At 36.7% G+C, this 14,403-nt stretch overlaps 1 protein-coding gene across 2 annotated transcripts in view; it reads left to right on the top strand.

Annotated features, from left to right (window-relative positions):
• POT1 (protection of telomeres 1) overlaps positions 1-11,691 on the top strand; it is a 58,401-nt gene extending 46,710 nt beyond the window's left edge. For both annotated transcript variants that reach the window (XM_007430268.3, XM_025167951.2), the window contains 5 exons: positions 2,684-2,819; positions 5,247-5,341; positions 7,483-7,574; positions 8,034-8,139; positions 11,270-11,691. In XM_007430268.3, coding sequence (XP_007430330.1) covers positions 2,684-2,819; positions 5,247-5,341; positions 7,483-7,574; positions 8,034-8,139; positions 11,270-11,379 — 539 coding nt within the window. In that variant the 3' untranslated portion in view covers positions 11,380-11,691. The remainder of the gene's footprint in view (positions 1-2,683; positions 2,820-5,246; positions 5,342-7,482; positions 7,575-8,033; positions 8,140-11,269) is intronic.
• The last annotated feature ends 2,712 nt before the right edge of the window (positions 11,692-14,403 follow it).

The raw sequence follows: 14,403 nt of genomic DNA on the forward strand, positions 1-14,403 counted from the left end.
TAAGGGAAGTGGTCACTAAGTGAAACCATGACTGTGCTTATGATCTTACTTCAACTTTCCTTAGCTTTACAGACCTTCGAAAGTTGTAAATGCGAGGAATGGTCACAAAGTTACTTTTTCGTCACCATCGTAACTGTGAACAGTTGCTAAACGAGGCTGTTGCTAAATGAGGACTACCTGTATATCCTTTCACATCTCCCTTTTTTAATAGTAATTTTACTAAAGATTATAACTGCAACAGTGAAAATACAAACTAAAAAAAGAATAAAAGGAAAGAGTAAAAGGTGCAGAAAAGAAAAAAAATAGAAAAAGAAATAAAAAAGAAAAGTAAGAATGTAGTAAAGAAAAATAAAATAAATATATAAAGAGTGACTTCTCACCTTCATCACAGCAAATAAAAACAATTTTAGTAACTTATCACCTCCTCTTAAAATACAACAAATGATCTCTTCTTCCCATACCCCATCTCTTATATATAAACAAATCCATAAAACATTGTCATTCCAGTCCTGGTGTCAGCAAAAGTCCACTAAGGGTTACCAAAGGTAACAATGTATCTGTTTTACCCTTGATCAAATAAATCAACTATATTCCTTCCTTTTACTTCTAACAAACTTAATCTTTAGTCCATTCAAAAATGTCATAGAACATTATTTCTTTTCAGTTTTTCTTTGTCCTTTCTCACAAGATTCTTCAAAACTTTAACAAGCCTCTTTTTTCCAATATAGGAAAATTATCCAGGTCACTCTCTTGGTTTATTCTTTGTATATCCCTTTTAATTATTAAGGTATCAGCCAGTATTTTTTGTATGTCCAGTGTAACATCTTTTTCCATGTCTTCTTGTAGCCTGTCATTTGTAAATCCACTTTCAACTCAGTCTTGATCTTTTAAGTAGAACTTGTTCCTTTCCATAGCATCTGGTAGACATAGTCTCTTCATAGAGGCAGATGTCTCTGCTGACACTGTTAAAATTAATTTCTGAGTCCATTGTTCAAAATATCCTTCAGTATGTCCAATGGTTCATTCTGTAATTGTAGGTCCAGTTGATGTGTTCTTCCCCTTTAATTGTAATCTTTAGTTTCCTCTAGTGTCCAGTTTTTAAAATCTTAAGTTCTCTCCTTGTCTGAAGGGGAGTTATTGAAGAGGCTCTTCATTCCACCATGGTCGTCAGCTTCACTTTTTATGGAGGCATCTTCAGTCCTCCATTTCTTCCTCCAGAAGCCATCCTTTCACATCTTCCTGTAAAATTATTTGTGCTGTAAATAAGATTAAAATACAAAAAGAAAGAAGAGGAAAATGAAAGATGTACTCAGATGTAGTTCTTTCTGTTCCTCCAGGAGTAGGAAGATTAACCATAACAAGAAGAATAAGGATCTTAGGAGGGATTCACCATATCGCAAATACAATCAGAAACTTTTAAAATATTTTTAGTTATATCTATATTATATATAATTATATATAATATCAGTTGTATCAATCTATTTTATATATAATTTTTAATTAGAATCTGCATTTTCTCCTCTTTTCAAAAAAGTCTTCTAGCTGGTTAAAATGTGGGATGGAATGCCTATCTTACTGCAAGCATACTTTTAACTTAACCATCCTCTGGATGTCAGTATTTTCCCATAGATACAATTGTATTCATACTTAAAAGGAAAGGTCTTGCAATATATTTCTTTTTTATAGAAGCATATAAAACCTGGCACTTCTGGAGGGCATTTAGGGACAGTCTGGAAGGTCATACCACCTCTGAGACGTAGATGTATTGGCTTGGATGGCATTTAGTTGCTTTTGCATTTGGTTTTTTATTGTTTATAATCCTATTTGGCATTGGTTTCTCTGTAATCTGCTCAGAGTCTCCAGCATATAAACTGGAGTAAATAAACAAATATAAATAAGATGATGATCATTAAAAAGAAAGGCAATTATCCAAGTTCCCAGTCATTAAGTATGCTGATGCAAGAGAATTTCCTGCTGAAATGTGTCGTTCATGGCAGCTTTTTATATGTCATATTTAGCATTAACAGAAGTGACTAACATTTGTGGAAAATTCAAGTGTGTTGTGATCTAAACAGAATTTGATGGGGACACATTATTATATACTGGAAGCTAGACAGGGGAATATGCCCATTTGAGTTCTGCTGGAATTTCTAATGCAGCCATCCCCAGGCTGGACACTCTCCAGCCATATTAATTAATTCCCAGAATTCTCAGCAAGAACATATCACCTATAGCCATTCTCATTCAGTTCCTACAGTGTTCCATATTTCATGAACTTCTGGGAGAAATCATTTGGAATTTGTTGGTTTAAGTCAATTGCATGTAGTGCAGTTTCCTTTTCCAATATATGGAAGCTTTGAATTATTCCATAGTGGAGGATAATTGGTGATGGTTATGGTTAGGAACATTTTGCATGGTATGCTGAGATTTTTTATTAAAAAAAAATCAAAACAATAATCTGAATTGAGTTCTAAAAAGCCGACCTATATTTTAACATTTGACAATACTTTTAACTATGAAATGCTTGCATATCTGGCCTTATTTTCTACTTATCACGTGAAATATACGTTTGTTTCCACAAACTACACATGCATTGATGGTCAGGGATTAATGTGATAGTCTAGCTAATACAATACTTTTATTTAAATAATCAAGATTTTCTTTCATTTTTTTTTTTTAATAGGAGGGACTCTGAATGAAATCTTGAAGTTCTCTAAAACATTTAAAGGAATTATACCAGTGACATCCAAAGAAGACTGTCTTGTGCTATTGGATCTTTCAGTTCCATATTTTTGGCAAGGAAACATGCAGTATTATGGGTAAATGCAAACATAAGTGTAAATTAATATGTTCATGCATATGCAGCTTTGTTCCTTATTCAAATGCTGATGGTTCAACCTCTGATCTTTTAAGTACAAAATCTTTGGGAAGTTATATTAAGAATAAATTGAGCAAATTGTTAACTATAACAAATAGCTTAGGCTATGTGGTTCAGTTTAATTTATCCTGTAGTTGAACAAATCAATCATGGAGAAAATCTATCTGTGTGGTCACTAAGAGTTGACAATGATTTGATGACACATAATGAGCAAATCAAAAACTATAGCTTAAACTGTATGCATCATGGTGTTCCACCTACTACAGTTTTGTCATCCAATTTATGTTAGCCATAGAAAAGGTTATATAATAATTTAGGAAAACATTAAAAAAAATAAAAACAGTGATTTACCCATTTGGGGCTATAGTTTTTCCAAGTGGCTTAGTGTGATCCTCATGGTAGTCAAATCAATTTTATCTCCACCAGGTTGGTAGACTTTCAAGAGGAATTGACTGTCCCAGTGTCATTCACTGAGTGTACACTAGTCAGTATCCCTAACCCAATCTAGTCTTTACCACTGTATTATATATTTGTTTCTTTTCAATAATGTTGTCTTTCCTAAATATGAATATCATGGGTGGCTTTACTTTGCTAAAATCAAGATATATTGATCCCAGCATTCTAGCAATCTACTGAGAAAATTATTCTATTAAAACATGAGGTAAGGTTAGTCTGAAAGATTTATTCATGCTTCAAGTCACTGCTGACTCCTGGCGACCGCCTGGACTAGTCTCTGCAGTTTTTTTGGCAGGGTTTTTTGGAAGTGATTTGCCGTTGCCTCCTTCCTAAGACTGAGAGAGAGTGACTGGCTCAAGGTCACCCAGCTGGCTTTGTGTCTAAGGCAGGACAAGAACTCATGGTCTCCCCGTTTCTAGCCTGGTGCCTTAACCACTACACCAAAGTGGCTCTCCCTACAGCACCCAGTATTGCCAGGCGGTCTCCCATCCAAGTGCTAACCAGGTCTGACCCTCCTTACCTTCTAAGATCACACAAGATCGGACGTTTCAAGGTAGTATGGCCATAGAACTGTGCAAAGCTTTCAACAGATTTGTTAAAGCGTCAATATAATTCACAAGGGTTGTGTGGCTGCTTTGGAAACTACTGCCAACTGTGCCTACATATATGGGCCTGTCAGAGTGGTTTCCTGTGGAGTGAGCTGGCAGCCACTTCCAAATCAAGTGGCCAAGTCTTACAAGTGGCATAGCTACTCCACTGTTCCCATGCTTTGCACAGTGCTGGTCCTTATCGGTATCTCTTTGGAACACAGGTAAAGGGACCAACCTGTATGTATGTATGTATGTATTTTTCCTTTTTTTTTTTTTTTACTGTTTCCCATTAAAAATGACCCCAGTAGTTTACAATTAAAAATTATAATTACAAGTAATAGATGTAAACAATTAATAAATTTCATTAACCGCATTTATAAACATACAGTACAAAAAATACAAAATAAAATCAGCAAGACAAACATTAACACAGTAACAGAAAGTAAAAGCAACAAAAAGTTTAAAAATCACAGCAGAATTAATACATTAAAAGGCCTGGAAGAGTACAAGTGTCTTTGCCTGGTGCTGAAAAGACAATAAGGTTGGTGCCAGATATATCTGAGAGCCATGGTGTAGTGGTTATGGCATCAAGCTAGAAACCGGAAGACTGTGAATTCTTGTCCTGCCTTAGGCACAAAGCCAGCTGGGTGACCCCGGGCCAGTCACTCCCTCTTAGCCCTAGGAAGAAGGAAACAATGGCAAACCACTTCCAAAAAACCTTGCCAGGAAAACTATAGGGACTAGTCCAGGCAATCACCAGGAGTCAACACTGATCCGAAAGCATAAAATTAAAATAAAATAAAATAAAATAAAATAAAAATATATATCTTGCTGGGGAGGGCATTTCAAAGTGGGAGGGGCTTTGACAGAAAAGGCCCACAGCCAGCTAGCAACTTTGCACCTCAACATGAGGCACCTGGAAGATCCTCTGAAGATGATCATAAGGAACATATCAGAATATATGGGAAGAATCATTTCTTTATCCTTTCTATCACATTTTTACATGGTATAGTACAAGAGTTATTACCTTAATACAGTTTTATAATTAAGCAATAAAACTAGTGATTAGCAAATGGATTTTTTAGGAATACCTGGCGTCCAATTCTCTACATGTTCCTTCAAGTTGTGTGGCCAAATGATTTATTTTTGTGGACAATGATTTATAAAAGACATTAAAGATTAGTTTCCAGTACTTTGTTAAAAAAAAAAAAAAATCTATAAAGCAGCAGGAAATTTCCTATCAACTACTATGATGTTGAGACCAGATGAATCTCTATGATTTAAGATGACTCTTTTAACCAGTATTTTGTTCCAAATGCTAGGTGCAAGCACTGTTCAGATCCTAAGGTCTTAGCAAGTCTGAGCTGTCTTGCTGCACAGGAAAATCCGTCATGGGAACACACTTCTATAGCACAAGGTGATGTGACGTTCTTCTGCTATTCGATAACATTGTACTTTCGTTCAGCACTTAACTTAAAGTAGCCAAATTATTTAAATGTGGAAGAAAGTACCTAAATCTGTCTTGCTCATAAGATGAATTATATGATAAATTCCATAAGGTGGTCATGTTGAACATATAGAACATCCACAGGTGAAAAAAGGAGAAGACATCTTTAGCTAAACTAAATAATACAATAGGAATAAATAAAGTACTTCATACATAGGACAGAAAATACAAACATGCAGCCTTTTATCTTCCTAAATGTTTATTCCAGTATTATTTAAATGAGGCATATGTAGTCCAGAGAGAAATAGAAAATAGGTATAACCCAAAGCAGAGTTAGTGATTTGCAAATAATTACATTATTCCATCAAAATCAGTGAATAGCCTTGTGAAAGCTTATAGGCTAAGTCTTTATAGCACAAGCTTTTGTGCATTATATTCCAGTGCACAGTATACTTGCTAGACTTTAAAATGCCATGTTTTGTGCAACATATATCACACCTTCCATTCTGGAAAGCAGAAATAGTTATTCTTGATTACATTGCTGATGGAAAGATTTTAAATCCCAAAGGGTGGAAATGTGGATGCAGAAATGATAGCACAGAATACTGACCCTTCCAGATACCTCAACAAGTGTGAGCTTTAACCAACAAAACAACCCTTGCCTAACTATGCATTTGCTTTTATCACTTGTAGGCATTGTGTCCTGGCAAGGAATGTATTACAAGTTTGCATCTGTCAGTTTTTCTGCTATCATTTGTAATTTTTGCATAGACAATAAAAGTGAAGTAGAAATGTAAGCAAAGATGAGTAATCTTACTTCCTTAGGCAATATTCATTGTCCATGAAAGTCTGTTGATGCAGTTATTTATTGGATGAGTAATCTCAGAAATTTACTTTTCCATAGAAGTAGGGTTTTTTTTTTCTTTTTTTCTTTTCATTTCCTCTTTCTTCCACAATTAACAATAAGACTGCCATGGCTGACCCACAACTGATATGCAGGACCCAGCACTTTATAATCCCACTGGTAATTACAACAAAATGGGAAAAATTTGGTAGTGTGCTACTTTATCTTATTTTCAAAATCAAGGGTAGAAATGGAGCTGTAATGGGCTGTGAGAATAACCCCAAGAAACAGAAAGAAGAGCTGCAACTAAGACAATGGTCAGATAAGAGAAATATAAATCCAAAGCAGGAATGTAATTTGAGAAAGCGTCTCAGACTTGACCCTCCTAGTTCTCTTGAACATAAAGGCAAGGACAGGAGAAGTGCATTCAGACTTGCAAGATTCTTTTACTGTAATATTATAATAAAAGTAGTATTAGAACTTTTGTTTCCTGGTCTGGACTGTCTTGAAGGGCTGACAAAAGAAGGGAATTCTCTGAGATATCCTGCACCTATTTCTATGCATAAAGCCACCCCAAGATGAAATCAGCCCTTTAAGAAGGGGATTTAAAAATAGCCTATGCACTGAAGATTATTTAGTGGTGTATTTTTATCTAACTTCCCCACTCCAATATATAGGAAATTCAACTGCAATATAGGAATTGGTCATGCAAAATAATTATTTTTAATAGAATATATCTTGCAGGGGATTTCTGCAGGAAGTCTTTCTTGTTCTGAAGAATATATAGCATTTTCACCACTGCCTTGATTAGGAATAATGCTGGGTAACAAAATGATTCTACAACAATGGCAACAAGGTTTAATATGCCTAATTAAAAAAGCTATTGAAGTATTTCTTTAACCTTACACCAAATTCAAAATCACTATGTTAGGTACCTTCTAATGGCTTTTGATCACCTTTCACTGCAGCATTGATCATGTTTGGTAAAGGAATGAGTTAGCTCTGTTTCAGTGGGCAAGCAGAAATATTGAGATCAGTTATGCTATGTTTGTATTCTAGACACCCAGTGTACGTGTGTGTGTTTGTCCACAAGAGCCTTGTAGCTGAGATCTTGTTCAGCCTTTCTATAGGAAATTTCAACCAATAGCCCTAGATTGCATGGGACCTTTTAAAAATAATTAAGATTTAATTAATAAATACTACTATTATTACTGCTATTCTTGCCTTGAGTAATTTTAAATAGAGTTTTCGCTCTGCTTCTGTTTAGTGTTAGGAATTGTACCTCTGCAATACGTCTTTGTGATGAAGTTTACATTGGATGATGGAACAGGAACATTGGACGTATTTCTCCTGGACCATGTAAGAGAGTAGATTATTGTACTCTTGACTTAATTAGATTAAATCTAAACTTATATTTGGCCAAAGCTATTTTCATAGCAAAGTGAGCATAGCAAGGACTATATAGTAATTTTAAAAAGTATTGGTGAATTCATATACAATTGGTTGAAAAATAATCATATCCAAATGCCTTTGTATATATGGCAGGAAGGGTACGTGCATTGGAGTTGGCATCAGCCTTTTTACTTATTTTGCAATACTTCTGGAACATCCTTCTGGATATTTTTTTCTATTTTAAATGTATCCTTAAAGCACTGGGACGCTTTTGTAAATAAACGATTTCTTTAATAAAAGGTCTTTATTAAAACATTAAATTAATGTCTATTTTGTTACTTTCAGTTCTCATTCCAAAATGAAATCATTGTGGGGAAAAAACGGGCAATTTAATAATATCTACATTATTTTTCTTGTTTCTTCCAGAAAAAATTCTTCCAAATTCCAGCTTCTGAGGTCTTAATCAATAATATATTTCAAGAGAATATGGAGAGGATCATGAATAAACTTTGCCCTGCAGGCAAAACCCTAAGTAAGGAATTTATATTGATGAAGCTGTGCAGATATTACTCATATTATGCATATTTTATTATTCATGTATCTGTTATATTTGTTACATCTATCTTTTATACTGCAATTTGTCCTAACCCTAAGGATAGGAAAATGAATTAATTTACCTATTTCTAACTGCACAATAAGTCCCCTTAGTTACCTTCTGTAAAGACAGACATTTGTATTAGATTCTTCCAGTACTAATCATTTCATTGAGGATAACTCACTTGTTAGGCTCATATCTAATCATTAGAGTAGTTGCATTTAATCCATGAGAATATAATTGACATCTTTCCAATTAACAACATCCTGAAAGGGCTCTGGTCACATGTTTATGCTTTTGGTCGGAATGCAGGTTAAATGGGGTTCTAGGTGTCTACTAGAACTGCAAGAGAGGCTTGAAAGTTGTACGCTGAGGGACAAAACAAGGAAGGTGCTGAACTACCTTTCACAGTAACTTTCTGGCCAATTCGATCTGGCAGAGTTGGCGTGCTCCAGGTTCTTTCAGTTAAGCAATGCCATCTATCAGTACCCCGGGAGCATGCCTTCTCTGTTGCAGCGCCTGCCCTCTTGAATAAGGTTTCCCCAAGATCCAAACAGCCCCCACCCTGCTGATTTGAAGGGCTCTGAAGACCTGGCTCTTGGCCTAGGCCTTTGGTGAAGATGACTGAAGCTTCCTGTTAACTTAGGTTATTTTCTTTTGTTTCTACCTGGTTTGTTATTCTGCCATCTGTACCCTTTGTGGTTCTCATTGTCAAGTTTTTCATGTTTTAAATCATTTGTAAACCATCCAAAGTCACTGGGAGTCAGGCAGCATATAAATTTAATTTAATAATAATAATAATAATAATAATAATAATAATAATAATAATAATAATAATAATAATAGCTTGGCTATTAGTAGTTGCAGGAGAAGAAACAGCCACAAAATGGTGAAGTATTCTAATGGGATGTTTGGAATGGGGAAACATGAAGTGAATAAAGAAAAACGTGCTTGTATGAAGTAAGAAATCAGGGGAAAAATTGAAGAAAACAACCCAGCACCAGATATGTTGGAATCATATTCTTAGGTATTATTTCTGAGTAAGCAAAATACAGCAGCAATAGCTAGAATTCTCTAATCTAGAGTAATGGAAGCACAAGGAGCTCCATATAGAGAACAGATCTTGCCTCTCTCTGACAAGATAAGCAAAGGAGTCAATGTAACCTCATTTCTACACTAGGGAGGTACTGCTTCTAAATTCTCAAGAATGAGAACATAGAATCATAATATGAAAGCAGTCCTTCAGCTACTCGAGCAAAGATCATAGCAAGGATGTTGAATTGCATCTAAAAAGTAATTGGAAGCTACAACAAATGTATAAATGTAGGTATTACCTGTCAAACATTTGGAATGAATAAAAAATATGACAACATCTTTAGCCTCTCTTTAGTTATAGGCATTTATATCTGAAAGAGAAAGTATCAGTTGAAAAGCGTCATTATTGATATCCTGGTGATATTTTCACTTGCATAACTCACTCTTTTCCAGTCATGATAAGGAAAAGAGAAGCCATTACAGCATGTCATAAAACAGCTGCTATCAAGTATAACAAAGGATGCCTATTAACATATTTTGGAATCATCTTGCCAAGTACTAACAGGAAAACCAGCTTACTGAAATGTTCTGCCTGAAATATTTTGCTATTTAGTAAACTTTCTTTGACAGGAAGTCAAGTCTTAATTTCTCTCTTTCTCACTGAAACAAAATATTTGCAAAAGCTATGCTTTTGTGTTGGTTTGTTAATTTGTCTTCCAGTGCATCCAGTTCAGAGTGCCTAACAAAAATGTTTGGGGCATATCAAGCAACTGAATTCCTGGAAGGAATTGCCTTCAAAGATGTAGAATATTTTGAAGACAATAATTGTCACTCTGTGCTCGGAAAAGATAATAGAGCCCTCTTTTTCCACATGCCCCCTTCCCAAAATATTAGGACAATTTAGCTATTTTTTTTTTCTTGAAGTCCCTGTTCACAGCTGTATGAGAGCTCTCCTTCAAATTGTCATTTCTTCATCATATCTGAAGATGTGGTATTCACTATGTATATGAGATCATTGACCTATAGTCTGGAAAGTACTGTTAGAGATAACAGTGGAATGTGATGGCTGATGGACTTAATTCCATAAAACTGATTATTGAAAAGAACTGCTGTGCTTGAAACTAGATTAAGACATTGGGAATTAAGTCTAATTGGATAGAAGAGGCCTTTAGGACAGCAAAAGATATGCTTTCATTTGTAGTGAAGTTGTTGAATTTGTACACACTCTTGAAGAGTGAATATGTAGAAAAGCATAACATGCAAGAGAAGATATACTGTACGTTGCATTGGAGAAGAGTATTCTCAATAGTGCAGTCCAGTTCTTTTTTTACAAGACACTTACTTCCATTATGTTTAATCTAAGAGCCACATTGTATTGTGAGATATTCTTATATAGGTATCCAACAATTAACCATGTCAGACAAAATCACACATATGTGATTTGCTGTCCCTTCAAACCAAGTCACAGATGGTGTAAGTTGTTGTCCTTTTTAATCTTTATAAATGCTTATCTTCCCATAAGCCTCACAAAAAGATCTATAAACCTAAGTGCATCTGTGCATTTGCCAGCTGGATTAGTCATGTTTGTTGCAAAAGTAGTTTGTGTGCCTCACTGTATACTTGGTATTTTTGAATTAAAGATGTTTAATGTTTTTGCTTTTTGAAGAAGAGGATAGAGAATTAGGGGCAAAAGCTAGCTTCTATATAATTTTGTCTATACAAGTTATTTTTGTAAGAGCAAGGACAAAAATTGAAATCATGCCTTTGTAATAGAATTGTAAGAAATAGATTTTCCTCTTAAAAAGTACAAATGTCTGATAGAATCACAACCACCTTTTGAGATTTATGAGTTTTATGCTGAGTTTTCTTGGCTAATTATTTTTTATATTTATTTCACAAAGTGACCATCAAATGAAGTAGTCTGACCATTAAATTAATCCTTCTAGCCCTGTAAAACCTTTTTCAAATAGTTCATTCCTATGAAATACAAAAGTATACCAAAAAAAATATCATTTTTGCTTTTCATTTATAGATGACTTACCATGGCTTGAATGCTTCATCAAATCTTACTATGTCAGAGATGGAACAGAAAAACTACTTTGCTATCAAATTTTTGATACTACAGTTGCTGAAGATGTCTGATATCTAACTGCTGAGAAGATTCAAAGATTATAATTTTTAAAAACTTTCATTTGAATAAATAAGCAGTAGATGGTTTTTTTGGTAATGTACTTTTATACCAGTTCTACCATGTGCATAAATAAGGAACTTATCTCAGAATATCATACAATTTAAATGGGGTATGTTCTGTTTTTCTTTACAGAAAATCCATCCGTTCATTGAAAGTTCTTTTTATTTCTTCAGGATAATTTAAAGAGCATTAAATCACTAACTACTACTGTATTCAAAATTCTTAACCACACAAAATGCAGCTAATAAAGAGAGTATATTGAATGTTTCAGAGCTGAACAAAACTCTTTAAACAAACAGTCATCTAACTTTTTTCTTGTGCATGAAGTAAGCACAACATATCTGCAGGTAATCCTCACTTAATGAGGCTAATTGGGACTGGAAACTACATGTTAAGCAACATGATCGTAAGTCGAAAAACTCCGTGAACCCGCCACTTAGCGGTGGCAGTTCTGGCAGTCCCAGTTGCCATGTTAAGCAAGGACCACATGGGTTGTTAAGTGAGGACCTCATGTGACCATGACTTGCAACTTCCTGCCAGTTTCCCCATTGATTTTGCTTGTCAGAAGCCAGCAGGGAAGATCACAAATCATAATCACGTGACCGTGGGGAGGCTGCAATGGCAGTAAGTACAAGGACTGGCTGTGACTACCACTCATTCAGTCGTAAGTTCAAACAGTCACTGAATGAGTGGTCGTTAAACCAGGACCACCTGTATTTGGTTCATAAACCAGCTGATTCTGAGCCGAGCTTAACTGCTGTCATCTCAGAGGACTTTGATATAAGAAGGGCAAGAACTATGATATAAAAAGGGCAAGAACTATGAAGTATAAATTGAAGTTCATTGAAGCAGACCTATTCTTAAAAAAGGTGCAACTTTTGTACTCCAAGGAGCTGGATCCTTGGGTTCTGCATCAGTACTAGTAACTTAAATGGTTTCCCTATAATTGCTTTAGTTGTTGCAGTGCAGTAGCTCCATTTACAAATTAATTTGGGGTGTGCAAAATACAGTTAGCTTTATACAGGGGTACCTCAGGATACGAACTTAATACGTTCCGTGACTCTGGGCGTATCCCGAGTTGGTCGTAACCTGATGCAAATTTCCCCATAGGGTTCAATGTAAATCCGGTTAATCTGTTCCGCCCTCCGAATTTGGTCGCACCCCGAAGCAAATTTTCCCATAAGGTTCAATGTAATTACTGTTAATCCGTTCTGGCATCCGCGGACCACGCGTCAGTGGCGGGAGAACAGCTGGGCGTGGCACGGCGGGAGAATGGCCGGGTGCCGCGCGAGAACGGCCGGGCGCGGTGTGCGGCGGGAGAACGGCCGGGCACCGCGCGAGAACAGCCAGGCGCCGCACGGCGCGGCGGGAGAACGGCCGGGTGCCGCGCGAGAACGGCCGGGCATGGTGCGGCGGGAGAACGGCCGGGCACCGCGCGAGAACAGCCAGGCGCCACACGGCGCGGCGGGAGAGCGGCCGGGCGCGGTGCGGCAGGAGGACGGCCAGGCGCGGCGCAGCGCGAGAATGGCCAGGCGCCGCGCAAGAATGGCCGGGCGCCGCGCAGTGCGGCAGGAGGACAGCTGGGCGTGGCGCGGCATGGCAGAACGGCCGCGGACCACGTGTCGGGCGGAAAAATGGCCACGGACCACGTGTCAGGGCGGAAAAATGGCCGCGGACCACGTGTCAGGGCGGAAAAATGACCGTACCCTGAGGCGGAGTTCGCACATCGAGGTAAATTTTTGCGGCCGGAGCTGGTCGTAACCCAAAAAGTTCGTTAGTAGAGGTTTTCGTATCCCGAGGTACCACTGTATTTTATGTTTCCATAGCAATGAAGTAATCTCTTTTATGCAAAGGAAAAAAAAATCAGGAGCTAAATCTGTAATGTCCACTTTACTAGAATGCTCCTGATTGTGCATATAAAACACATGCACTAAAGTAATAGTATTTGAATCAAATATGTCATATGGGCATATGTTAGGGAATGATTAAATTATGAAAGAATTTAATGCTAAATCCTTTCATTAAGTGATGCATGTGGTTGTGTTTTAATGCATTTCCTAAGAGCTCAGGTCGCATGTAATTTAAGCAGCTAAATTTGGTCTTGGGTTACATTCCTGCTAATCCACTTTCCTCTTTTGTATAATCTGGTTTAGATACTAGTTTCAGATATGAAGATTTTCAGATCAGTAAGTACTAACTGACTCTCAAGAGTGAAACAAATTACTGATGGTTACACACTGACTTGCCATTCAGTGCTTTTATATATATATGAAAAAATTAAAAGCATATCAAAATGTGTAATATTGTGCTTGTTGCAGAACATGGAGTGTGTGTGTGTGTGTGTGTGTGTGTATAGCCTCTTGTAACTATCAGTGGGCCTCCTTCTGGTAGTTTAAATTATTCTGATCTGCAGATGCTCTTCACTGTAAAACCAGTGGTTGTACTTTGTCATTTATGAGGGCAAAATGTCATCAGAATCTGTCAGTTGAACTGCGAGCGAATATAACTATTTTCTGAAATTGATTGGGTCATTGTCTTGCAAGAAGCAGATGCCTGTGACAGTAATTTGGAAGCCTAGTATTTTTAGCTATGTGTTTTTAAAGCATACTGAGATCATTGAAATATTAAAGTAGTCCGTTTAATATTCATATCAGGTCTTGGTTACAATGCGGCACTGTTACAACCAGACATTCTCACTTATGTCAGTGGGATTTAATGTTTGCCCGTGATTGAATTAATTGAGGGCCACAAATTGCCTTGCATTACCTGCTGACTATTCCTGATGCTCCTAAATAAAGTTATGTTCACCATTCTTGTAAGTTGAAAAAAATGCTGTGGACAGTGTTTTATATGAACTCCATGAAGGGATTAGAGTTTCAATATATACAACAGGCTTCCTGCTGTATGATAAGGTGTGTAGCAGGGTAAGCGTATGGCTGCAATGCAAAAGTTAGAGATGTTGGAACAGCTAGGAT

This window comes from Python bivittatus, unplaced genomic scaffold (assembly GCF_059951505.1).
Source record: "Python bivittatus isolate LINGU-HERP-01145 unplaced genomic scaffold, Pbiv_v1 ctg000330_np1212, whole genome shotgun sequence".
In the NCBI taxonomy this organism is placed as follows: domain Eukaryota; kingdom Metazoa; phylum Chordata; class Lepidosauria; order Squamata; family Pythonidae; genus Python; species Python bivittatus.